Below are 26,623 nucleotides of genomic sequence, written 5' to 3'. Positions count from 1 at the left end.
ACATTTTTATGATTGTTTCTGCTTGTGTATTATGTACAGATATTAAAAAACAGTGTGAACTTTTAAAAACTACTATGTGTTAGGAGCTCCACAATAACAGGATTATGCTTTAGAAAGGGCCCTAAAGGCCAGATACGTACCATGGGAGTGAGTGACACCCTGTAAAGGCAGTGTCAGACCTAGCTCTGATTTCTCACTTTCCTGGGAAATAAATGTCATTGGAGTAGATAGATGTTGAGTGGCTGTAGTTAGACGTCAAACTTGGTCCTTCGGTTTTCTTCCTTCTGGCCATTGTCCTTGCTTCCTCTTATTCCTCCTGTTAGATCCTCAAAACCTGCCTAAGTGATTGAGAGCTTTGATTTCATCGCCTTTTCTTTCCTGTCCACCTTTGTTTTCTTTGCTCAATGGAATCTGTGTGCCTACCACCTTAAGCCTTGGTAACAATTGCTTTGTGAACCCCTCAGGATGAGCAGCAAAGAAAAGAGGTTGAAAAACAGGACCTCCCTTGCACTACTGAAACTACCACCAGCAACACTGACAACAAAAGCAGTGGCACTAGTGTGAGCAGCACCAGTGCAGAGACAAGCAAGTGAATGTGGAGTGAAGAAGTGGGTTGGCAAACTGCAGAAGGGGAAACATCTGTGGTCATTAGAGCGCCAGAACAGGGAGGTGGTTGCTCTGAAGACTGTAGACTTAGTAATGGCTCTCCTGAGTTATAGAAATAATGGTTACCTGGTTTCATGATCTTCTAGCCTTTGCTTTCCAAGGTAGATTTGTGGATCTACCTTAGTATTGGTTTATTTTATTTAAATAAAATAATTTAATTTGAGAAGAGCAGCCTTCACTTGGCTATAGTGGTAAAAATGGCTGCTTCAAATGCCTGACCATGTTCAGAGCTGTGTAGGTCAGCGTGCAATTGCTGTGAACTCCAGCCAGATTATTTTCTGGATTTTGTATTTTTATGACTTTCTGTTTCACTCTAGTTTTACTGTTATTCTTTTATTTTGAATCATGCAATCTTTTCAGAAGTAAGAATTTATAATATCCTTCACAGGAAGAAGAGAAAATGGAGCCATAGTAGAAGCAGGGATAGAAAGCACAGGCCCATAGTTCTTGGGCTTTTAGTTTTGAGGAATGACTGGAAATGGAAAGATATTAGATGGAAACTGTATTAAAGCGCAGGCCAGGTTTGTTTGCCCTTTAATAAAGGTTATGGTCATTTCTGTCTGTAGTCATAGTGGAGACTGAGATCGGCATAGATGGAGAACCAGTCAGAACTGAAATTGTGACCGGCAGTGGCATCACCACAGCCATAGCTGGGATCGTCAACGTAGTAGTGAGTCACAAAGATGAGACTGGTGGCTTGAGGACTCCGTCCACTACAGGAGTCCCCCACATGCTACTGGATATCACCTGTTGCTAATTAGATCACCTTTATATTGCTGTCTGGGTAAAACACCAGATGCACTACACACGCGGCCATCAAGTCTGCTCTAATAGCATGATAATCTTTTCTGTCAGAGCAAACTGCTCCATAAGGTTTTCAAACATACTTTGGGTATGTTGTCAAGCCGGGCCAGTCCTGGGAAAAAAAGACATCATACTAAGAAAGGTAGAGAGTCACGAAAATAGAGAAGGAACCTCAGCAAGATGAATTGACACACTGACTGTTAACAATGGACTCAACCATTTTGGAGATCATGAGGAGATGGGGCCAGGTTAGGGCTGAGTTCCAATCTGTCGTTTGTAGAACTCATGTCAGGAGATGAGATGCTGAAACCTGGTTTTCTCATGATGAAAGACCCAGCATGGGATCGGTGTGAATAAGGTTGTTGTTAGGTACCGTCGAGTCGTAGACAACTCAGCAACCCTATGAACAAAAGACCTGAGCATTCATAGAGTTTCCAGAGGCAGGTCATTTCGGAAGTGGATGCCGCTCCTGCTTCCAGGCTTGTTTTAATCAGGAAGCTCATGAATCAGGTTAGGTGACATAATTTTTAGGATTTTTTCTTCTTCTTCTCTTTCTCAGGCATAGATATGGACATAGTAAGAGTCCTCATTTCAGAGAGAAAAGTCCAGTCAGGTGAGTTGATATAGCACATTTTTAAAGAGTTATGATATACAAAGAAAGATTGAAGTAAAACCATAGGACAAACATACTGCTAGAGGATTAGCTAGAAAAGGAGGACCTCTTAGTACTGAGGCAACTAGTCTCAAATTCTCCTCACCCTGTAGGGAGCCAGTTGATAACCTCAGTCCCAGGGACTGTGAGGCCCGCACGGTATTTTGTATGCAGTTGGCAGCCTGCGTTCGACCTTGAGACTTGGAGGACTTTTTCTCTTCTGTCAGCAGAGTAACCCCCTCCTGTCCTTAGTGCTCTTCTCTTGTGCTTTACCTGTCTTCCATCCCCTTTAAGCCCATCTCAGGATTCCCTTTCCCCTGGGTAGGTTCATGATGTCTGTATCCTTTCATATAGGAAACCACATCCTTCCAAGGGCAAGGGCATTGCCTGTGTGGAAGTCTGTGAAATCCAGTCTGTGCCTTTGGCCATTGAGCTGACTGGGCAGCGGCTTCTAGGAGTGCAGGCCTCACAGGTGAGCAGCTTGAGGATTGATCCAGCAAAGATGGGATTGAAGGGAGGTAGAAAATGTAGGCCATGACTGATCATTTCTTCTTCCTCGAGGCCAAAAAGAACCAACTGGCAGCATGGCCAACAATTTGCAGAAGGGCACTGGTGGGCCAGCGCGCCTCTATGTGGTTCCTTGCATTTTAATATCACTGAGGATATGCTCCGAAGCATCTTTGAGCCCTTTGGCAAAGTAAGTAGAAGACGGAGGAATCTTAGAAGGCAAGTAGAGAAAAGTGGGGTGGGTAGCTGTTCTCTCTGGCCATGATTATTCCACAGGATGTCTAAATAAGAGGCATTGCTGTGTATGAAAGCTAGATTCTGTCCCAAGATTCATGCTGCTCCCTAGACAAAGGAGTGAGATATATAATAACATCAAATAATGGGATCCAGATTAAGAAAGATTAGTCACAAAATGTATTTTGTAAAAAGTTAATCTTCACCTCTGTTGTTTTTATTTTTTAAAACTTTTTACTGCAATCCCAGAGGTACATGATTCAAATCCACCAGCTGCTCTGCTGGAGAAGGAGGAACAATCTCCTTCTGTACCAGTCAGATCCGATTTGACAGTACACATACAAAAATAATAAAAATTAAAAAAAAAAAACCCAAACCTTTTTACTGTGATTTGAATGAATGTTTATAGAGCAAATTGGTTGTCCAGTCAACAGTTCTGACACATTGTGTGACTTTGATTGAAATAATTTCACAAAAGAAAGTTCGTAAAGAAGTAATTTGTTAACTGGTTATAATTTTTAAAGAGATAATTTAGATTAGCCTAGATGGGAAAGATCTAGTGTATGGGCTAGCCAGAGAGATGATTAATCATTTCTTCCTATTCTGCAGATTGATAATATTGTCCTAATGATGGAGTCAGATTCCGGCCAATCTAAAGATTACAGTTTCATTTCAGTTAAGTCTCTAGTGTCTTAATTTTTTATTTTAGTTTAGGCTTATCTACTTGTCTGATTTTGGAACTTAGCTTCATCCTCCTCCTTTAGGAACTGTCTGAATGACCCATAAACACTGATGCTTGAAGTTCAGACTAGTCTTCTTCCCCTTGAGATGAGTACATTATTCCAGATCTTGCCTTTGCTCCTACACTATGTCATTGGCCCAGGTCTGGTGTGTCCAGGAATTCAGCCACCTTGCTATTTGGGTAATAGTAATGATTCCATCTGACAGCTAAAAGAAGTTGGGGCATAAGGGAGGTTAAGGCCGAGCTTTGAAAGACATGCTTTATAGAACTGGTTTATTAGTTTCATGAGAAGTCCAGGAATAAAAAGTTGCATTTCCTTCTATTGTTACCTCCTTAGAAGTAGTTTTTTGTTGAAATCTTTTTTAGTACTGTTGGAAGAATAGCATGATGCCCTTACAGTGACACTTCAGCAGAATGGTGTCCAATTACTACAACTGGTTCTTTGGGCTCCATGTGACACTAGGGTGATGAGGACTGGTTGTTTTCTGGACTCAATCCAGGTATCAGATATCTCCCACAACTGCCCAGAGGGCAGAGTTTAAGTAGATTGTGCCATGTCATGCGAATTGCTCTCCTCGAAGTATCCAGTAGAGGTAGAGCACTATGCTGCCTGCCCAGGAGCTGCGAGTACCACATGCTTGATCCTAGGGCAGGTAATGCGAGATTAAACACCTCCAGCTATGACACTGAGGGGTCTCTGTGGTGGATTGTGCTTTTTCTAGTGCCCTGTATGACTCAGATGCAGAAAGGTTTCTGTGGGGCCTTTTTGCCTTTGTTTGGAAGCCTTTTAGGTCAACAGTCTTCACCCTTGCACAAACAGCAGTCTGGGAATCCCCTATACCTGATGTGCTGCTGATGCTTTTGTCCTGAAAGGGACTAGAAACCCTCTGGTCAGCAAGCAAATCACTGAGTCAGCAGAATTAGGGTGGGTGGTGGAAGACGCGGGGAAGGCACAGGCGTGCTTTTCACACCAGGAAATGTGCCTTCCCACAGCAGGACTCTAGGGTTCCGGAGTTCTAGTCCTTACTGAGAACTGAAAATTAAAATTCACAGGAGCCAAGTAAAAAGCCTAGAAGCCTTGGTTTCCCTGTGTCTTTGTTTTCATTGTATGAAATAACATGTCAGCCTGAGCTTTATCCAAATGACAGACTTTTCATATCGTAACATTCTTTGTGGAGCTGGATGACTGGAAAATGATTCCCATTGAGCCCATCAGAAAGGGTCCTTTTCAGAGAACAATTTTGAGAGTGAGATCTTAGGTTACATTCCTTGAGAAATTGATGTTTGTACCATAGCAAGCAAGCACTTTTTCTGGGATAGTAGAGGGACTGTTAATAGGGCTCTGGGAACAGATGTGTGGCTGGGAGGTGAGTAATATACCTGGGTCCTTGTAGTTCTCTGACTCTGAGTGTACCCACCAGGCTTTGGAACAGTTAAATGGCTTTGAGCTTGCTGGTTGACCTGTGCAGGTTGGCTGTGTGACTGAGTGACCGGATGGTGGCACAGACATCACTTTTCCTGATGGAAACCAGGAGGTGGAACTGGGATCCACAGGTGGATGTTTGCAGCTCATGGCCAAACTGGCAGAAGGTAGAGCTGCTCTGCAAGGTGAAGAGCAAGAGGTTTAATCTGAGATTTAAGATTGGATCTTAACCCCACTTTGTCTTCTCCTTTCAGGCTTTGGAATCCAGCTCCTGACTAGCTGCTGCTGCTGCGGCTACCCAGGCTGCTGCCTTGCTACTGAATGTTCCCTTAGGGGCCCTGAAGCCAGCAGCTCTGCCTGGTAGACTTAAGACCTGGAAAAGGAAGAGAAGGGCCTGAGGCAGGAAACAAGGAGAGCTCTGCTCACTCACCGTCTCTGCTTCTCTTTCTTTGCTTCAGCTCTGAGTCCGGCCCTGAACCTCACCTCACACGCAGTCACCTCACAATGCTTCCAACTCACCAGCCTCTTTACCCCCCAGACCATGTGAGTCTCAGGATCTAGCTCATTCCAGTATTTCCTTATTCTCTTATGACTTTCTGTTTACCTCTCTTCTCCTTGTCACAGGTAAATCAGTGGCCCTGTACGTTGCCTCCCTGGGCCTCTGGATCCCAGCACATACCTCTCTACACTACCCTTCAACAGCCATCCTGAGAACGGAGACCTTGACACTGGGGAGACTGGGGTTATCCCTGGATACCAAGAACTCCTGCCTGTACCTTTACTGGAATGAACTCTGCTGAGCAGAGACTCCAGTCTAAGAAGGCAGAATTGACACCTCCATTGAATATGTGTCTCCTTGTGTATTGCTTTAAGGAGGATGGACCTTCATTGCGCTTCCCAACCACCTTTTAGTGAGTCCTTAGTTTGTCCCCATTAGGAAGATCACAGGGTGTTAATGGAAGAAATTAATCTCTGTTTTACCCTATTATCTGGCAAGGAAAATTTATAACTCTGGTTGGAGAGGATTTTAGATTTTGGTGGAGTGAACCTTGAAGGTGGTGGCTTGCTACTACAAGACACCTTGGACTTTTGCATTGTGAAGCCTGCCTTTGTCCTTGGCTTGGTGCAGCTTGAGACTAGTACTACTATTGGCACAGTGTCTTACTGGGAGTTGTGTGAATGGTTTATTCTGTGGGACATTTTGACTGTCTTAGAGGCCCTCTGGGGTTCAGTGATGGTGGTGTACTTTTCCATTTTCTCCCCTCTTCCTTTGGCTACTCATTCTTCCTTCCAGGTCCTCCCTTTGGCCCAGGATGGAAGAATGGAGGGGAGGCTGCCACTCTCCACCTCTTCCTGTGTGCCTCCACTGTGGCCTCAACCCTGGCTGTTAAAGCCATCCCTGGCCCCTGCCTGCATATGTGAGCCCTTCTTACTGGGTTTTACACAGTGTGGATATAAACATATACATGTGTGTGTGTGTATGTATAAACTTTGTACAAAAGGCAGCTCCCTCCTTTCCATCATGGCAGCTCCTGCCTATATGTATGTAGTCTGAAGGTAGTTGATATGTCTATCTGATTCTTAGCTTCTCATGAACCAAAATGACAGAATGATTCTAGAAATAGAAAACATTTGTAATGCCATTGAATATTAGGTTTTTGTTGTCATCTATTTTGGTTAGGCATAAGAACGGCCACAAGGTGCATACCTGGGCCTCTGACCCACCTCCATGCCCAGCACACAGGCTTCCAGGCTTCCGTCTCTTGTGTCTTTCCACCAGATGGCAGTGTGTCAGAAACACATTTTGTACATTTCTGTAGGGTTGTTTCAGGAGCTTGGGCACCAGAGAAGCCTTCTTAGTTCACCATTATTTCCGTATTGCTATCTTACCTGTATTTGAAACTCTTTGTGTTATAATTCCCAACTTGATATCCAAAGGTTCCTTCCGACTTGATGTCTACTCCTTGGTCAGTCCTCTCAGCTCTTGATGGCCATGTGACTCTGTGGGGCAGCACAAGTCTGGGACAGTGGATTCAGGGAGCTGAGTGGTCAGGAACAATTCTTTGTAGTTGAGAAAGTTCACTTTCCTCAACCAGATTTGGAGGCTGTAACCTGGGAAGAGCTGGTACAAGTGTTGGGAACAACCAAAAGGAAAAGACTAAAGGTTTGGGATAGGGCTTTCCGATGAGGCTCCTCTGTTCTTTACTGATCTCTATGGCAACAGAATGTTAAGAATTTATTATCATGCTAAAAATACAGATAATTGCTGCTAAGTTTTATATTTCTTTGTCAGCTCTTAAACTTCTAAGTGGTGTGATGGCCTTGTGGTGATACTTGCCTCTGGTGGCTTTTAACACCAAAATAATTTACTTGAGGCCTGCTTGCACGTATAGCACCACCGAGACCTAAGACTGGCTCTGCCTCTTCTGAGTCACTGCAGTCACCTGCTGCTGTTACCTTCACTACCATCTCCACCCACTTTTAGTCCCTTCCTATCTTAACTTACTCTTTGGACCTGGGGGATGGAAAGGAAGATGCCCTATTTTTAGGTAGGAGTGTCTGGCTATGGACCAGTCCCCCTGCAGTTATTGATTTGGCTGCTAATGCATCCTGTAAGGTTGCAACGAGGACCATCCTTGTTAGTCATCCTGAGGCTGTGGGCCAGGGCTCATGGCTGGTGTGGATTCCTCTAAACTCCTGGAAATACCCATAAGCCTGGCCTCCTTGCCCTCAGATGAACCCATCTCAGCTTCATTCCCATCCCTGTCTATTGCATACCTGCAGTTGCGTTTCTACCTTAGTTCTTCCTTATCCCCCGTTCATAATTGCTTATACATCTTATAGCTGGAAGAAGACAGTGGTGAAAATGAAGAAACATCAGAGACAACAGCACTTTGGTCTTAACCCTTATAAGGTAATGGCACCTAGTGAATGACAGCTGGTGCCATGGTGTGTGACTCAGTGCCTTCTTGTTACTCATCTAACTGTAGGGGGTGGTTGGAATGGAGAGAAGGGGGCAGCAAGCGGCCTCTGGAAGCCTCCCTCCACCTCTTGTGCCTAACTAAGAAAAGCAACTAGGTTGTGTTTGGTTTGGGGTACAGATAAGAATATGGCCCTTAGTCTTCAGGTAGAGGTGAGCCTATGGCCAAATTCTGATTGGTAGTTAAGATTTCTCCGCCAGCACTCACTTCTGGTTTTGTTTTGTTTTAATTCTTTTTTTGTGTGTGTACCGTCAAATCGGATCTGACTGGTACAGGAAGCGATTGTCCCTCCTCCTTCAGCAAAGCATCTGATGGATTCAAACTGTATAACTCTGGGATTGCAGTGCATCTTCTTGCCACTAGGCCATCAGAGCTCCCAGCACTCACTTCTAAACAGAAGTTTGGGGCTCACATTTGGCTCAGAGATCACATTTTTGTCTTTAGGACAGTGACATTTCCTCCCTGTTTAAACTATTGTGTTAGTGGCTTTGAAACTTTGCCAACTTCCTTTCTCGGCACCAGCAACTCCCAGAGATGAACCCCAGGGGACACAGGCTTGACCTGTGAAACCTAGTCTTGCTACTTGGGATGAAGGGAAATTAAAAACTTGAAGGGAAAATATCACGGAAATACTGTCTTTTCCATGTTAAAGAACAGGTTTGGTTAGAATCATGGAATCATAGGACTTGGGCAGTGAACAGAGGCTATCCTGGCTCTAAACAGTGAAGAGATGACATAATGATAGTTGTTAACATATTCATAATTTATTGTGTGTTCATATTTTCAGGAGCACTGCTAGTGCAATGATTTGCCTACTAATCCAAATTGCTGTTGTTAGATGCCATCAAGCCAAGTATGACTCAGTGACCCTACGAACAACAGAGCTGAACCCTGGCCTATCCTGTACCATCATCATAATTTCTGACATGCTTGAGCCCACTGCAGCAGTTGCAGTATCAGTCCATCTCACTGAGGGTCTTCCCCTCTTCCGCTGACCCACCACCACCTTTCCAAGCATGATGTCCCTTTTCAAGGAATAACATTTAATAGTATTCCCATAGTACGTGAGATTAAGCTTTGTTATCTTTGCCTTCAAGGAGTATTCTGGCTAAGCTTTCTCTAAGACTTATCTGTTTGATCTTTTAGCAGTCCATTGGTTATTCAGTATTGTTCTCCCACACCACAGCTCGAAGGCATCAATTCTCCTCCGGCCATCCTTATTCCTTGTCTAGCTTTCAGATGCATAGCAAGTGATTGAAAAGATCATGGCTCGAATCAGAAGCACCTTAGTCTTCAGGCCGATACTATTGCTTTCCAGTGATTTGGAGAGGTCCCTAACTGCAGACTTCTTTAATGTGATACATCTAACCACTGGCACCAAGGGTGTGGATTGTGGATTAAAGTAAGATAAAATCATTAAAAACTTAAGTTTATGAACCTCTGGTGGCAAGAAGCTGCTCTGCAATCCCGAAGGCATGCAGTTCAAATCCACCAGATTCTCCGCTGGAGAAGGGGCCATCTCGGATCCAATTCAAAGGCACACGACAAGTTAAAAAAAAAACCAAAACCCACTTCAGTCTTTTCTCCATCTGCTATGATGTTGCCTATCAGTCCAGTGGTGAGAATTTTTGTTTGCTTGATGTTGAAACATAATCCTTTTATTTTTATTTTATTTTATTATTTTTGTGTGAGTGTACCGTCAAATCAGATCTGACTGGTACAGGAGGAGATTGTCCCTCCTTCCCCGGCAGAGCATCTGGTGGCTTTGAACCGTGTGCCTCTGGGATTGTAGTTGCAGCTCCTTACCACTAGGCCACCAGAGCTCCCCTTGAAATGTAATCCTTATTGAAGGTTATAGTCTTTCATCTTTTCATCTTCTGCAGCAAATACTTCCTCACTTTGAACAAGTAAGGTTGTGTCATCTGCATAACACAGGTTAGTGATTAGAGTCTTCCTCAGATCTTGATACCACATTCTTCTTCATAGAGTCCAGCTTCTCAAATGATTTGTTCAGTATAAGATTTAATAGATATGAAGAAAAAAAAATACAGCCTTGACACACACCTTTCTTCATTTTAAACCATGCTTGTGTTTAGAGAACAGCTTCTTGATTTAGGTGTAAGTTTTATATGAGCACAATTAAGTATTCTGGGATTCCCATTCTTCTCAATGTTGCCTGTAGTTTGTTATGTGTGATCCATGCAGTCATATGCATTTGCATCATCAATGAAACGCAAATAGACATTCTTCTAATCCAAATAAAAGTAATTAAGTAATTCAGACCCATCAGCAGTGCCATGAAGAATATAGCCTGGAAATCCTATGTTGTTATGTGCCATCGAGTCGCAGGCGACTCATAGCGGCCCTGTGAAGGAGAGTCCTCAACGCTTGGGTGCCTTTCATCCTCTCTCCAGGTTCATAGGGTTTCCTTAGGCAAGCTACTATGGAAGTGGGTGCCACTCCTCCTTCCAAGCTTGTTTTAATCAGGGAGCTCCACCACACTCTCTGTCCTCATTGGGTAACCAACCATTAACTCATTTGACACATCAGTGTCACAATGTTCAGCCTCACAGCAACCACAAGTGACTGCTGTACAGCAACTTGTACACCAGGGCTATACGACCTAGAGGAATGTCTGAACAAAAACAATGAAAGACAGGCCTGAGGGCCATGGATTAAAAATCACCCAACTTTGGCTTGGTAGCATTGCTTTCTGCCCACTGGGCCAGCTGCTCTCTCTCTCTATGTTGATGTTATTGTTAAATGCCATTGAGTGGCAGGCAGCTCATAGTGACCCTATGAAGGAGAGTCCTCCACGCTTTGGGTGTCTTTCATCCTCTCTCCAGGTTCATGGGGGAAATCCTATAAGGTGGTTATATTCACTTTAAGACATTAAAAATAATTTAATCTTCATAAAATCCTTCAGGTTGCTTCTTTTATTTCATTTTGTGTAAGAGGAAACTGATACCAGAAAGGTTGAATAACTTGCCCACATTCATAAAGCAAGTTTGATATTCTAATCTAGACAATCTGGCATCAGATCTTTTAACTAAGGACCACTGTGGAAGCCAGTGTTTGCAAATCAGTGTAGAACTGTCACTTGCTATCCATGCACAGTTTTCATGTCTTGGTTTATTCTGTTCTTTCTTCCTTATGTCAGCCAAAATCCTAAAATTTAATGTCTTGAACTTTCCCAGTTAGTGTTAATCCCTCTTTTCAGGGTTGTTGGTCTTATTATTGGTCTTATTTATAATTCTTTGCAAACTATTACTCGATGGTTAGCTTGGTGAGACCAGTCATAAAGCATGTATTGGGGTTTTTTTAGTATTGCATTGGCTTGCTTATTTGTATTAAATGTCTGTTGAATTAATTCCCAACATATGATCAGGAGGCAATGGTGATGAAAGAGAAGTTCAAGCTGCTCAGAAGGAATTGGCCAAAAACAAAGCCCCAGGAATTGATGGAATACTAATTGACATATTCAATAGACAGATGCTGCCCTGGACATGCTTACTAGGCTGTGCCAGGGAATCTGAAGGACAGCTCCCTAGCCAACTGGCTAGAAGAGGTCCATATTTATTCCCATACCAAAAATAAGTAACCCCCAAAATATTTTTTTTAATTTTATTTTATTAGTTTTGCGTGAGTGTACCATCAAATCAGATCTGACTGGTACAGGAGAAGATTGTCCCTCCTTCCCCGGCAGAGCATCTGGTGGATTTGAACCGTGCGCCTCTGGGATTGTAGTTGCAGATCCTTGCCACTAGGCCACCAGAGCTTCCCTGAAAATTTTTTTTAAAAAATGTGTGGAAATTACTGAACAGTATTACATGCAGCAAAATCCTGCTGAAGATTATCCAAAAACAATTGGAACAGTACATCAACAGAGAACTACCAAAAATACAAGCCGAGTTTTGAAGAGCCCACTAGGGACATCATAGGCAATGTCAGGTGGATCTTGGCTGAGGGAAGAGAATACCGGAAGAATGTATAACTGTGTTTAATTGATTGTGCAAAGACATTTGACTGTGTGGATCAAAACAACTATGGCTAACTTTGAGAAGAATGGAAATTCCAGACACCTGATTGTGCTCACACAAAACCTACACTTGAACCAGGAATCAGTCTTCAGAACAGAGCAAGGAAGTGCTGCATGGTTCAAAATCAGGAAAGAATAGTCAGGGATATGTCTTGTCTCCATGCCTTTTCAGTTTATATGTGGAACAGATCATTCAGTATGCAGGGCTTTATGAGGAGGAGTGTGGCATCAGACTTGGAGGAAGACTCATTAACAACCTGCATTACGCAGATGACACAACCTTGCCAAAAATGAGGAGGGCCTGAAGCATTTGCTGCAGAATGTCATGGATTACAGTCTTCAATAAAGTTTGAAGCTCAACATCAATTGGGCCATTTGGCAGCATTATGATAGATGGAGAAGAGATTGAGATTGTTAACAGTTTCAGCTTGCTTGGTTCCACAGTCAACAGTCTTGACACTAGCCGTCAGGAAATCAAAAGACAAATTGCTTTGGAAAAGTCTGCTGTCAGGGACCTCCAGAGTGCTGAAGAGCAACAGTGTCAGACTTAAGGTGTGCCTGAGCCAAACCATGGTCTTCACAATTACTTATTATTTATCAGAGTGTTGGATGGTGACTAAGGATGACAGAAGGAGGATAGATACCTTTGAGTTGTGGTGCTGGAAAAGAGTGTTGAACATTCTATGGACTGCAAACGTGGAGAACAAAGAGATTTGTCCTGGGGAGGGTTAAACAAAGTTGCTCCTTAGAAAGCAAGTATTTTGAATCTCTGTCTCACATACTTAAGGCATGTGGCCAAGAAGGACCAATCCTTGGAGAAGGACATCATGCTTGGGAGGGACAGTGCAAGAAGGGAGGACCCTGGATGAGATGGATTGACACAATAGCTGAGGTTAGATCTGCTGGAGACAGTGGTTCCGGATAGGGCAGGGTTCAGAGCTATTGTTCATAGGATTGCTGTGAATTAGTGGTGGCTCGATGGCACATAACAAACAAAGCCAGATCCAGACTTTCCAAGACCTCTCCTTTCTAGTCTCCTTTCCCCAGCAGCCTCCTTCCTTCCTCACTCCTCCAAAAGAAGATGCTGCATTACTTTTTTTTATGTTTCCATGGCAGCAGATGATGCTTTCTGTCTGAAGTGCTGCTTGTTATCTGTCAGAGACTGATATTTCCATAGCAACCAGGTGAAGTCTCCAGTCATGGGTGGAATGCAGGAAAGAAATTCAGATCTGAGGAACTGTGTCTGAATCTTCTGGTTTCCTAAATCCATTTTCCCTCCCAACTTGTGCATCCAGATCTGGTTTGCTTTCAAGCTATGCTCTTGGTTGAGAGAGTTCTATGAATGTGAGGCAAAGCAGGCCAACCACTTTAGGTCACAGAGGGTGGTGGGAACAAGGAAAGGTTGATCAGAGATCCCTTTAAAAAGTTGGATGAATTCAGCCAACTGTTCCAGATGATCTACCCTCAAGAGCCCTTGAGAAATTGGCCACTGTTTCTGGAGAGCCATTAGGCAGTTATTTTTGAGAATAATGGGTAGACGGATAAGCTGCCTGGAAGACGGGAAAGGAGCCAGTCACTGTCCGATGGCAGAGAAGAAATGATGACCTTGGAAATCAGACTCTTGCCAATATTCTAGAATGGATGGGAACTTTTCATCAATCAGCCTTCAAGCATCTTGAGTAGTGCTGAGAATTGACCACCTCCTCCCAACTCCTGGACCCTAACAAGCCATGAGACTGTCCATCTCTTAGCAGAATGGCCATGCTTTGGAGTCAGGTTGCATGACTTAGTTCTTCCTCTTGTAGCTTGGGCTAAGTTACTTCACTTCTCCAACTCCAATTTTGCATCTGTAAAAAAGAAATTTTATTATTACTTACAGGAATGTTGTGAAGATTAAATATTTGTAAAAGGCTTAGAACTTGTTTGTTATGCTAATCGCTATTCCTGCATCTGTGAATACCTACAGACTTCACTTTCTACCTGACCTCATTTTCTATCCCTATGTCAGAGAATGTTCAAGGTTTAGAGAAGGAGAAGTGAGGATGAACAATGGCAAACAAAACGTTAGTTGTTTCAAAGCTAAATTCCCAGTCTCACAAGATCTAGGTCACATAAAACCAGCCTAGCTTTCAAAAGCACAAACCCCACTAGTCTGGTCTCATATTATGCCTGAGGATCTGTCTTATAGTCAGATTACCAGATGGTTTTGAAAAATCAAAGTGAGCCCCCCAGGTGTGTTCACACAGACATAGTAGCCTTTGTTTTCTCTGTTCCTAGGAAATTCTATAGCATTTATTTTTTGTCACAACTCTTTGCTTAATGTCTATCCTAGCCTTCCCCAAGCATTCTTGTATCACTTGACATTGTTGGTCTTTAGTGCCTACTTCAAACCTGGCAGTTCCCTTTCTAAATAAGAGTTGTTAATCAGCACAAGTCCTCTGCCTAATCTGAATAAAAGTGGAAAATTGTGCAATAGTATCATCACTTAAGTTTCACTTCCAAGATGTTGAAGCTGGGTTTAGAAGAGACTAGGGACATCATAGCCAATGTTAGATGAATCTTGGTCAAAAGCAGAGTACCAAAGGAATGTCTTAATCTGTGTTTCATTTACTATGCAAAGACATTTGACTATGGATCACAACAAATTATGGCTAATCTTGAGAAGAATGAGAACTCCAGAACACTTAATTGTGCTCTTGTGAAACCTATACTTGGCCAGGAAGCAGACCTCAGAACAAAGCAGGGAAACCCTGCATGGTTAAGATCAGGAAAGGTATGTGTCAAAGACGCATCTTATCTCCATAACTTTTCAATCTATATACAGAACAGAGCATTTGAGAGGCTAGACTTTATGAGGAGGAATATGGCATCAAGATTGGTGGAAGACTCAACAACAACCTGCATAACTCAATTGGCACAACCTCCTTGTTGAAACTGAAGAGGACATGAGGTATTTGCTGCAGAACATGAAGGACTGCAGTGTTCAATATGGATTGAAGTTCAACATCAAGAAAACAAAGATTCTCACCACTGGCCAATTGGCAGTACCATGATAGATGGAGAAGAGATTGAGATTGTTAATAACTTCAGCTTACTCAGTTCCACAATTAACACTCTTGGCACTAGCAGTCAGGAAATCAAAAGATGAATTGCATTAGGAAAGTCTACTGTCAGGGACCTCTCTAGAGGAGGAATAGCAACAATGTCAGTCTGGAGATTAAGGTGCACCTGATCCAGGCCATAGTCTTTGCCATTCTTGCTATGCTTCAGAGAGCTGGACAATGACTAAGGATGATAGAAGAAGGATCAGTGCCTTTGAATTGTGCTGAAGAAGAGTGTTGTACTGCCAGGAGAATAAACAGGTTTGTCCTAGAAAGGGTCAAAACAAGGTAAGGATTTTGAAACTCTTGTCTCACATGCTTTGGGCTCATGGTCAGAAAGGACCAGTCCTTGGAGAAGGACATCATGCTTGGAAGGGGGTGGAAGGACAGTGCAGGAGAGGAAGACCCAACATGAGATGGATTGACTAGTGACAGGAGAAATGGGTGTAGGTCTGTCTGAGATGGTGAGTTTGGCTCAGGATAGGGCAGGTTTCAAAGCTAATGTACCTAGGGTTGACTTGACAGCACATAACAACAACAAGCTTCACTTCCACTATTCTCAGTCCCTCTTCCCAAATCAAAACCCAATAATGAATTACAAAGGAGTCAGATGGGAAGCATGTTGGACTTTGTAGATGATAAGCTGATTTTGTATCAACAGAGCAGTGCTGTGGTTTAGGAGGTGAGCAAACCATATGAGTGCCTTAATAGGGGGCCAGGGTACAGATTGCCAAGAACATTCCTACCCAAATCCAAGACAGTGCTACCAAACTAGGAACATAGCTGGGGCCAACTCCATCTCAAACAATGTTAGAACAAATGTAAGCTAAATTTCAGACTATGTCCAATCAGGTCACTGGAAAAAATTATTTATGTGAGTAGTCAGTTGCATTGATGATCTACAGAAAAACATCACAGACCTCATGACCCGGGCTGGAGTGGAAGAACTGCAAGGTGGAAAAAAGATCCCTGCCACACAGAGAAGATGAAGGTTACACATAATTTACACTGAGATTTCTAACACTGTTTTTACAAGCCAGGAGAAGATGGAAAGGCTCTTTGCACTAAATGCCACATCCAAACAGGTTTTCTAATAGAAAACATGTATTCTTTCCATTAAAAAAAAATTCTTTCACCCAATCAAAATTTGATTGACCTGATATTTTTATAAGGCTTGATAAAGTACAAAGATCTTTGAAATGTTTTAAATTGTCCTATCCCCCTATGAGGTGGATTGATTCAGTGACTGGGATAATTGGGATGGGAGTGTCAGACAGTGCGATTGGCACAGGACAGAGCGGAGTTTAGGGCTGTTGTACACAGAGTCGCTATGACTCGACGGCACATAACAACAACAACATCTATCCTTAAATTCTTACTGTCTCTCTGTTATAGTTGAAGGAGATGAAGTTCAGAAAGATGGAGATTTATAGTGACTTTATCCCAGTCAAGAAATAGTGGACCTGAATGCTGACTTAAAGGTTTGCAATCTCTCATTGAATTCGCATCCATATTTTGAGTTTACTTAAGTTGTGGAAGCATTACCTTAATACTAAAAGTGGATGAAAAGGGAGCTTGAGCATATTAATCAGAGAGCCACCATGATGATAAAGGGCTGAAAGGTAGGATATACTTGTTTGATTTTGGGGGACCCTGAATAACTTGACTGATTACCCATTCAAATCTGCACTTTTGTATAGGGGGAAACAGTTACCTTAGAGCTAATTAAAACTTAACGGGCCTCCTGGATGTTAGAATAGAGCTGTGGTCTGAAGGATTTTTTTTTCTAAATGGAAACATCATTATTTAATTATCATCTAGACATTTATACCCTTATCAAGTCATCTTGTGCAGATGACTGAATATATGCACGCAGGTATTATTTTCTAGTATGGTTTCCTTTTTTAATATTTTATTATGTTTTAGGTGAAAGTTTACACAGCATATTAGATTCTCATTCAGCAGTCCACATAACATTCCGTTCCGTGGCATCGATCATAGCCCCTCACTCTGTCAGTACTCAGGTTTCCACCCTCCTTTAACTATTTCCATCCATTCTGTTTTCTTGCCTTTTCATCTTTGCTTTTGGGTAAATATTGATAGGTTGGCTCCCTGTAATTGAATGTTTAAAGGAACCCATTCCTCACAGATGTGACTGTTTTGTTTTATAAACCAATCTATTGCTTGACTGAAAGGTGACCCCTGAGAGTAGCTTCAGTCCCAGATTTAAAGGGTACTCTAGGTGTAGACTCCAGGTTTCCTCTAGTTTCTGTCAGCCTCGTAGCACTGATCTGACCTGTAAATTTTGCTGTACATTTTTCTCCCAATCTGACCAAGGCCTCCTATTGTGCTCCATTCTAACTAGACCTTTTTTAGTATATCGTAGCAGCATGGCACTGTCTAGTTTTTCTGGACTTTGGTTAGCAAAGGCTGTGATTTGCATAGGCCATTAGTGCTGTAGACTCATTTCTTCTTTGAGTCTGGTTTTGTTCCCTGTCCTTTGCTTCAGATGAAGGGACCAATAGTTGTATAAAAATGGTGTCTTAGGAGGCTGCATCCCTCTAACCTCACAGGAGGAAAAAGAGAACCAAGATCAACAGCCCCAGGCTGATTCCTGTGGTACAGAGTTAAGACATGCTTCGACCCACCAACCTTTTTATACCATTTAGTATACCAGCTGCCCCTTCCATAGCATTCTGTACTTTCCTGCTGGGTTTGGTAATTTTTTACAGGGGCTATACAGAACTCAAATATAACACTCACAATTATGGAGTTTTATTAAGGAAGTAATCAGGTTGAACTCAGATGAGAAACTACACACCATATAGCTCTTTGATCTAGACAGCTGCTACTCAGCCACACAGCTCTCTCTGAACTTTGGCCTCAGCCCATGAAGTGCCTGGAGGTATCCCACTACTTCAGCAAGGCTTCTGCTCCAAAGTGCTGAGCTTTCTAGCTCTAGAGGTCTTGAAAGCACACTGTGCCATCCTTGTTGGGTTGTTCTCCTTGTTCTGCTGCACTGCTGCCTCCCTCTCTGTGTCTCTGTTGCTTACTGCCTCTGGCCATCTCTTTTGTTAACAGCTCTTTATTTCTGCTTGGGCTATGAGACTCTCATTGCAAGAATCCCAAATGCAAGGTACAAGCACCACTCCTGATTTTCTTTATTGGCGATTGTAAGGCTCCCTCTGCTCTGGATTTGGCTATTAAGCCTTACAGGCTGGCAAAACAGACCATTCCCATTGTTGGAGTCCTTTACACCTTATTTGCACCACCACCGTCTTCTTTCTGATGTTCTAAAACTGTAGCTTCAGGAAACATTTCAACATTACACTTCAACATAAAGAACACAAAAATCGTCACAAAAAAAATCCTCACAACAAGAACAATAAGCAATAAATGGTGAAAAGATTGATGATGTTAAGGATTTTTTTTACAAGGATCTGTAATCAACATCCATGGAAGTAGCTTTCAATAAATCAATAATTTATTGTGTGGAGAAAGTGTGCTGTAAAAGACCTCTTTAAAGTATTAAAGAGAAAAGATGTTGCTTTGAGGATTAAAATGTGCCTTACTTAAATCATAGTATCTTCAGTCACCTCATATGCCTGTGAAAGCTGGACAATGAATAAAGATGAAGAACTGATGCCTTTGAAAGGTGGTACTAGTAAAGAGTATTGAATATACCATGGACTACCAAAAAACCAAATGTATTTTGGAAGAAGTACAGACAAGATGCTCCTTGAGGGTAAGAATGCTGAGGCTTTGTTTTACATACTTTGAGTATATTATCAGGAGGAACTAGTTCCTGGGAAAAGATATCAAACTTGGTAAAATGAATATTGTTATTAGCTGCCATTGAGTCGACTGTATGACTTGCAGCTACCCTGTGAACAGCAGACCTGAACCTTGCCCTATCTTATTCTGTCATCATGGTCTCTACCATGCTCAAGCCCATTGTTTCAGTCACTATGTCAGTCCTTCTCACTGAGAGTCTTCTCTTTCAATGACCCTCTGTCTTTACGATCATGATGTCTGTTTCCAAGAACTGGGCCTTTCTGACAGCATTCCCAGAGTATGTGAGAGCATATCTAATGAGCACCCCGGTTGCATTTCCAAGGCAGATTGCTTTGTGTTTTTGTCAGTCTATGATATATTCAATACTCTTCACCAATACAACAATTGAAAGCATCAATTCTTCTTACATCATCATTATTCACTGTCCAATTTTCAGATGCATAGCAAGTAATTGAAGAAAATGTCTTGGATCAGGCACATCTTAGTCTTGAAACTGACATCCTTGCTCTTTAGCACTTTAGAGAAGTCATCAACAGCAGATATTCCCAAAGCAACACATCTTTTGATTTCTTGACTGTTGATTATGGATACATGCAAAATGAAGTAATTGACAGCTTCAGTCTTTTCTCTATCCTGATGCTGCCTCTTGATCCTATGGTGGTGATTTTTGTTTTCTTGATGTTGAGTTATAATCTATATTGATCATATTATCTTCTTTCATCTTTTCCAGAAAGTGCTTTAAGTCTTCTTCACTTTCTACAAACAAGTTTCTGCCATCTACATAAAGCAGATTAATGAGTGTTTCTCCAAACCTGAAGCCAGTTTTTCTTTATGTAGTCCAGCTTCTCAAATGATTTACTCAGCACGCAGATTGAATAGGCATGGAGAAAAGATCCATTCCTAATGAGCACCTTTCCTGATTTCAAACCATGCAGGGTTCTCTTGTTTTGTTCAGATAACTGCATATATCTCTATATCTTTATATACTTCAGTTTCACATGAGCACAATGAACTGTTTTGGGCTTCCCTTCTTCTCAATATTATCCATAATTTATTATGATCCATACCATCAAATGTCTTTTATCAGTCAATAAAACACAAGTAAACATCTTTCTGATATCCTCTGCAATCTGCCAAGATCCTTTGGACATCAGCAATGATAACTCTTTTCACACAGTTATTTATAGGGCTTTCAAAGATTTGTTATTTCAGAATTTCAAAAGTAGATGGCCTGTTCTGCTTCATCTTAGTCTGAAAACTTTGCTGAACCTGTTCACTGTAGATGACCCTCTCTGGTATTTAAAATACTACTGTCTTAACTTCCAGCGTCACCTAATGTGCAAGCCACCACACTACTCCAAACTGATAAAAGTGGTGGGGTAAAGTGAATAGTCAGTGAAAAACTGAAGACCCTACAGCTGGATTAACATAGTGGTTGCAACAACTGTGGAGATGGTATAAGACTTGACAGTATTTCCTTCTGTTGTACATTGAATTTGAACCAACTCGAAGACATCTGACATCAATAAGGGTGTCACACACTTTATTTATTTACATTGTTAGCAAAGTATCCAGTCCCCTTGGTAGATAATAAGCACCTCATTTGAATTGTTTTTAGTTACTGTCAGTCAGCTTTGACTTAAAGCAGCCCTACGACGAACAACAGCTCTGAACCGAGCCCTACCCTGTGCCATGGTTACAATCGCTGATATGCTCCAGTCCCCTTACAATTACTGTGTCAGTACATCTTGTCGAGGATCTTCCTCTCTTTTTTGAACCTCCACCTTTCCCAGCATGATGCCCTTTCCCAAGCATTGTCCCTCCTGGCAGCATGCCGGAAGTAAGTGAACACAAAGTGTCACCATCTTTGCCTCTAAGGAGCATGCTGATTGTGCTTCCTCCAAGACACGCTTGCTTATTCTTTTGGCAGTCTGTGGAATATTCATTATAATTCAAAGGTGTAAATAATTCTGTAATCTTTATTCATTGTCCAACTTTCAGATGTACAAGAAACAATTGAGGAGATACCAAGATTGGTATCAGGCTCACTTTGGTCTTTTAAACTGCTATTATTGTTCCTTAGCTTGTTGGAAATATCCTTGACAACAGATTGTCTCAATGCAGCATATCTTTTGATACCTCGACTGCTGTTACCATGGGTGTTGTTGATTGTTGATTTAAGTAAAATGAAATAGTTGACAACTTTGATCTTTAAATAGCCCCATCCAGTGATTTAGTGGAATTAGAAAGACCATATTATAAATTGGAAAGATTATATTAAGTAATTCACTGTGTTGTTGATGTTAAGTTCCGTCAACTGTAGGTGGCTCATAGTGACCCTATGAACAAAAGTCCTCAACATTTGTGTGACTTTCATCCTTTCTCCAGGTTCATAGGGAAGCAAGCTATTACAGATGTGGATGCCCTGGTGTGTCCACTTGCCGTACAGAGGTAACTTGTGGTTGCTGTGAAGCTGAACACTGTGAGACTGATGTGTCAAACGCATTAATGGTTACCCATGAAGGACAGTGTTCGGTGGCACTCCCTGATTAAATTCACTGTAACACAAGTTATTTATTAGATGACTATTTACATCCACAGTTTTATTAAAAAGCATTTTAATTATGATTTGAGTGAAAGGCTATATAGACCAGATTATTTTTCCATTCAGTATTCTTACACAGTTCCTTTACGATATTCCCACATTGGAATAATAGTACTCTTCCCCTATTCTCTCACGATTTTAATTTCCACTCATCCTTTTATTCTTATCTTTTCTGCCTTCTGAGCTTTATCCTTGGCAAATGTTGTCCATTTGATCTTGTATAGTTTATTTTTCTAAGGAGCAATGCCTTCCTGGTGTTAATGTTCACCTCATAGACCTGTCTGTTGTCTGGTTGAAAGCTGAACTACAGGGGTTAATTTCATTTTAGGCATGAGGGGTAACTAAGGGTCATAGTCTCAGGGATTTCACTGCTTCTGTGAGGCCAGCACGGAGAGCTCTGGTGGCCTAGTGTTGAGAAGCTGTGCTGTAATCCCAAAAGCAGGCAGGTTGAAATCTACCATCTGTTCCTTGGGAGGAGGATGGACAGTTTCCTACTGTGGGATTTACTGTTTCTGAAGACCTGCTGGAGAATCAGCTATGGGTCAGCTCTGACTCAACAGCAAACAACAATTATTAAGACCAGGGAACCTGGCATTTACTTGATTTTGAGTTTTCACCCTCATTTTTGTCCCACTCTTTCAGGACCCTGTGGTCATGTTTAGAGCTGTCAGCAGTGGTAACCAAGCACTCTTTGGTTCTCCTAGTCTCAAAGTCAAGGAAGTTTATGCACGGTCTACTAGAGAGCTCTGGTAGCCTAGTGGGTAAATAGATGTGCTGCCAACCCAAAGACAGAAGGGTTTAATCCACTAGCTGTTTTGTGAGAGAAAGATGGACAGTCTCTTCCTGTGCAATTATAGACTCTAAAAACCTGAGGCTCACTCAATGAGTTTTGAGATTAGTTCTTTGGCTTAATTGTTTCCATGTGTCTTTTTCTTCACTCTTCATTATTCTGAAGAGGATGAACAATAGTTGCACTTTGCCTTGTTTCTTTTCTGTTTTTTTTTAGTTTTTTTTTTTAATTGTATTATTTTTACGTGTACCGTCAAATCGGATCTGACTGGTACAGGAGGAGATTGCCCCCTCCTTCTCCAGCAGAGCATCTGATGGATTCGAACCGCGTACCTCTGGGATTGCAGTGCAGCGTCTTGCCACTAGGCCACCAGAGCTCCCTAATAGTTGCACTTTGAATAGCTGCTCATGAGCTTATAAAACCCTGGTTACCACTCATTGAAGCAGGATGTACAGCGTTGTCTGTGTGGATTGTTGTTATGTGCAGTTGAGCCAGCTGTAACTCATAGTGACACTATGCATGATAGGTCTGAACCTTGTCCTATTTTAAGCCAGTCTCACAGTCCCTGGCACACCTACCTCATCACCTCAGTTACTGTTTCAATCCGTCTCATCCAGGCATCTTCCTTTCCTGCACTGTCCCTCTGCCTTTCCAAGCATGATGTCCTTCTCCAAGGACTGGTTCCTCCTGGCTACATGTCCAAAGTATGTGAGATAGAGTTTCAAAATCCTTGCTCCCAAAGAGCAAACTTGTATTACCTTCTGCAGGGCAGACTTGTTTGTTCTATTGGAAGTCCATGGTATGTTCAATACTCTTCTCCAGCACCACAACTCCAAGGCAGTGATTCTTCTTAGGTTATCCTTGGTCATTGTCCAGCTCTCTGATAAATAGCAAGTAATTGTGAAGACCATGGCTTGGATCGGGTGCACTTTGGTCTCTAGACTGACATTGCTGCTCTTTAGCACTCTGGAGAGGTCTCTAACAGCAGACTTTCCTGACTGCTGGTGCCAAAAGTGTTAATTGTGGAGACAAGCAAGCTGAAATCATTAACAGTCTCAATCTCTTCTCCATCTGTCATGGTGCTGCCAGTTAGTCCAGTGGTGAGAATCTTTGTTTTCTTGATGTTGAGCTTCAATCCATATTGAAGACTACAGTCCTTGACCTTTTTCAGCAAATGCTTCAGGTCTTCCTTAGTTTCAGCAAGCAAGGTTGTGTCATCTGCATATAACAGGTTGGTGATGAGTCTCCCTCCAATCTTGATGCCACATTCCTCCTCATAAAGCCTCTCAAATGATCTGTTCTGCATATAGATTGAAAAGGTATGGAGACAGGACACATCCCTGACACACTCCTTTCCTGATTTTGAACCATGAAGTGTTTTCTTGCTCTCTTTTGAGGACTGATTTCTGGTGTAAGTATAGGTTTTCAATGAGCACAATCAAGTGTTCTAGGATTATATTATCCCAATTGACCTTGAAGTCCCCAACTGTGATTCTCAGACCCTGGAATCAGCAACTCATTCCCTCAGGGTATTTTGTTGTGATTAAACGTTTACATAAGCGGGGGAGGAAATTGTGCAACAATCAAAGAAATTTTTTTCAAAGAGAAAAGGGAACTGGATAGGGGTTAGAGTGGAAAATGTGCAACAATGAATGAATTGAAATCCAAGTTCTCTGTAAACTTTCATTAAAATCCCAATTAAAATAATTTTTTAAAAGAATACACACAAAAAAGAAAGTTTACATAACTTTTCTCTCCATTGGCTGTGCCATATACATGGATATATTTACAGCACATTCAGAGATGTTTGTAGAAATACCATCTGCTGGTGCAACCACTGTGGAAGGCTGTATGGCGCTTTCTCAAAAAGTTGCAAATAGAGATACCGTTTGACCCAGCAATTCCACTACTGGGAATATATGCCAGAGAGACCATAACTGACATCCAAGCAGATATATGCACACCCATATTTATTGCGGCTTTGTTCAGGCTTTGTTCACAATAGCAAGGAGTTGGAAACAACCTAAGTGCCCATCAGCAAACAAATGGATAGAGAAGCTGTGGTATATTCACACAATGGAATACGACGCTGCATTGAAAAACAAGGAACTCATGCAAGATTATTCAAAATGGGTGACTCTGGAGGACACTCTGCTGAGTGAAGTATCTCAGTCACAAAAGGACAAATACTGCATAGTGCCACTGTTGTAAAACAGAACTGACCTCGGGGTTGGGGAGAGACCGAGAAATATTTCAATAAAGTTTACTGCATTGAAACAGATGAGGGAGAAAACTGTTTAAAATGGATATGTGATTAGGTATTTTTGTCATGACAGGAGTCTAGAGTGAAGGCTACATGTTGGAGTGGACCTGGGAGAGGATTTGTAAAACAAAGAATGTCTTTTACTTTCCTAAGAGGGTGTACTGGGGGGGTAGGGTTGGGAGGGAAGAAAAGTGCAACAGTGAATGAATGGGAATCCAAAATCTCTGTAAATTTTTACTGAAATTAATAATAAATTTAAATTAAAAAAAAGAAATACCATCTGCCAAGCCTATGTATGACATGAGAGTAGTACCTTCCATCTGCCCATATCCGTTCCTCTTACCTGTCTATTTGTGTATCCTCTCATAGATTAAAGTTTGTTTACTGATACTGCAGAATTATGTACTTAATAGTGTTTACTTTGGCTGCCATCTCTCTTGTCCATGTTGCATGTCTTTCCATTAGATAGTGATATTGTGCTTATCACCTCTTATTTTACATTGCCTTTCCCTTTGCCCAACTTAATCTATTGCTGACCTTTCTTTCTTTTTCTAAGTTTTTATTGTTGGATTTTAGATTTTTTTCAAAGCAGCCACATCCATGGACGGCACAGTCTTCAAAAACAGTTATCTCTCCTTCTAGTGTATCTGTGCCAACTTTATCATCTTCAACTACACTCTGTATCTGAAGCTTCTTAATTCCATATCCTACTGGAACTAGCCTGGAAGAGCCCCAGACCAAGCCGTCTGCCTGAATACTTCTGACACACTCTTTCCATTTTGCCATATTGGTTAAATTATCCCAAGGTTTCGTGTCTATGAAGATTGAGTAAGTGCAGGGTTTTTGGCTTTCTTTGATTCATACTGTGCAAGACGTTCTTCTCTTAGCTTCTTTGTTTCCTCATTTTCCTCCTCCTCCTCAGATCCACAGAGATCGATGACATCGGCATCCTTATAGTCTGCAGCTCCACTTCCTGTGGTGTCTTCCACGTTAGCAGGGCCATACTTGCCCAACGCTTTCTTCACTCCGGGAAGGCGAGCCTTTTCCTTCTCAGAAGATTTGATGTGATTATACCAACATAGAGCACGGCACACGTCGGCAGGTGGGGAGGCTGGAGATGGCCTCAAACACCGCCACATCTGCTTGCAATGGCACATACCCCTGGATGCAGCTCTTGGTGGCCAGGTAATTGGGGATCTGACAGCCAGGGCAGTCTTGAGGTCTCTGAAGTCCATGATGTTGTCTGTATGTGGAGCTAGGTGACAGCGGAGACCCAAGAAGAGGGGAGGAAGTCGACCCCAAGCGCTCAAAGGGGAGGGAAAGCTGTTGCTGACTTTGCCTCTCCTCTTTCCCCCCTCTTAACCCTGGTAACCATCCAAGAATGTTTCTCTGTGTATAGATCTTTCCTTAGCTTTTTATAATATGGACTCATACATTATAAATCCTTTTGGGACTGAACTTCACTAGCGTAATGTTCTCCAGATTCATCCATATTATGTGGTGTTTTGCAAGTTCTTCATTATTCCTGTTACACAGTATTCCATTGTGCATAGAACCATAGCTTGTTAATCCAAGCTTTGCTTGTTTCTGTCTCTTTGCTGTTATAAACAACAGGACAATGAGCATGCGTGTGGATCTGTTTGTTTTTGTCACATTGGTTATTTCTTTAGGATATATATCTAGCAGTGAGATAGCTGTATCAAATGACATTTCTATGTCTAGCTTTTAAAAGGAAGCACCATTCTGCTTTTTTTCTACTGTTTTAGTTAAGTGCCATCATATTGACTACAACTCGTAGTGACTCTATGGATACCCAGATCAGAGCTCAGCCCTTCCCTGTTGCACCACTTTACAGTACCATGAACAGTATATGAGAGTTCCATTCTTTCCACACCCTTGTCAGCATTTGTTATTTGCTATTGTTACTGTTGTTTGTTGTTGTTGTTATGTGCCGTCGAGTCGCCTGCGACTCATAGCGACCCTATGTACAACAGCCCTAAACTCCGCTCTGTCCTGTGCCA

The 26,623-nt window shown here is 42.0% G+C and overlaps 1 protein-coding gene across 1 annotated transcript; it reads left to right on the top strand.

Moving 5' to 3' along the window:
- Window positions 1–465: 465 nt before the first annotated feature.
- Window positions 466–5,575, top strand: RBM23 (RNA binding motif protein 23). The gene is given in 14 exon segments (XM_006903653.1): window positions 466–589; window positions 1,055–1,102; window positions 1,233–1,304; window positions 1,307–1,415; window positions 2,030–2,083; window positions 2,236–2,353; window positions 2,448–2,594; window positions 2,684–2,702; window positions 2,705–2,752; window positions 2,755–2,819; window positions 3,473–3,538; window positions 5,000–5,227; window positions 5,283–5,388; window positions 5,487–5,575. Coding segments are annotated over 14 exon segments (1,293 nt in total).
- The last annotated feature ends 21,048 nt before the right edge of the window (window positions 5,576–26,623 follow it).

Source organism: Elephantulus edwardii, unplaced genomic scaffold (assembly GCF_000299155.1).
Source record: "Elephantulus edwardii isolate Elephantulus edwardi_28Jun2011 unplaced genomic scaffold, EleEdw1.0 scaffold00026, whole genome shotgun sequence".
NCBI classification, from domain to species: Eukaryota; Metazoa; Chordata; class Mammalia; order Macroscelidea; family Macroscelididae; genus Elephantulus; species Elephantulus edwardii.
Note: the sequence above shows the minus strand (reverse complement) of the source record. Positions and strands in the feature narration are given on the sequence as shown.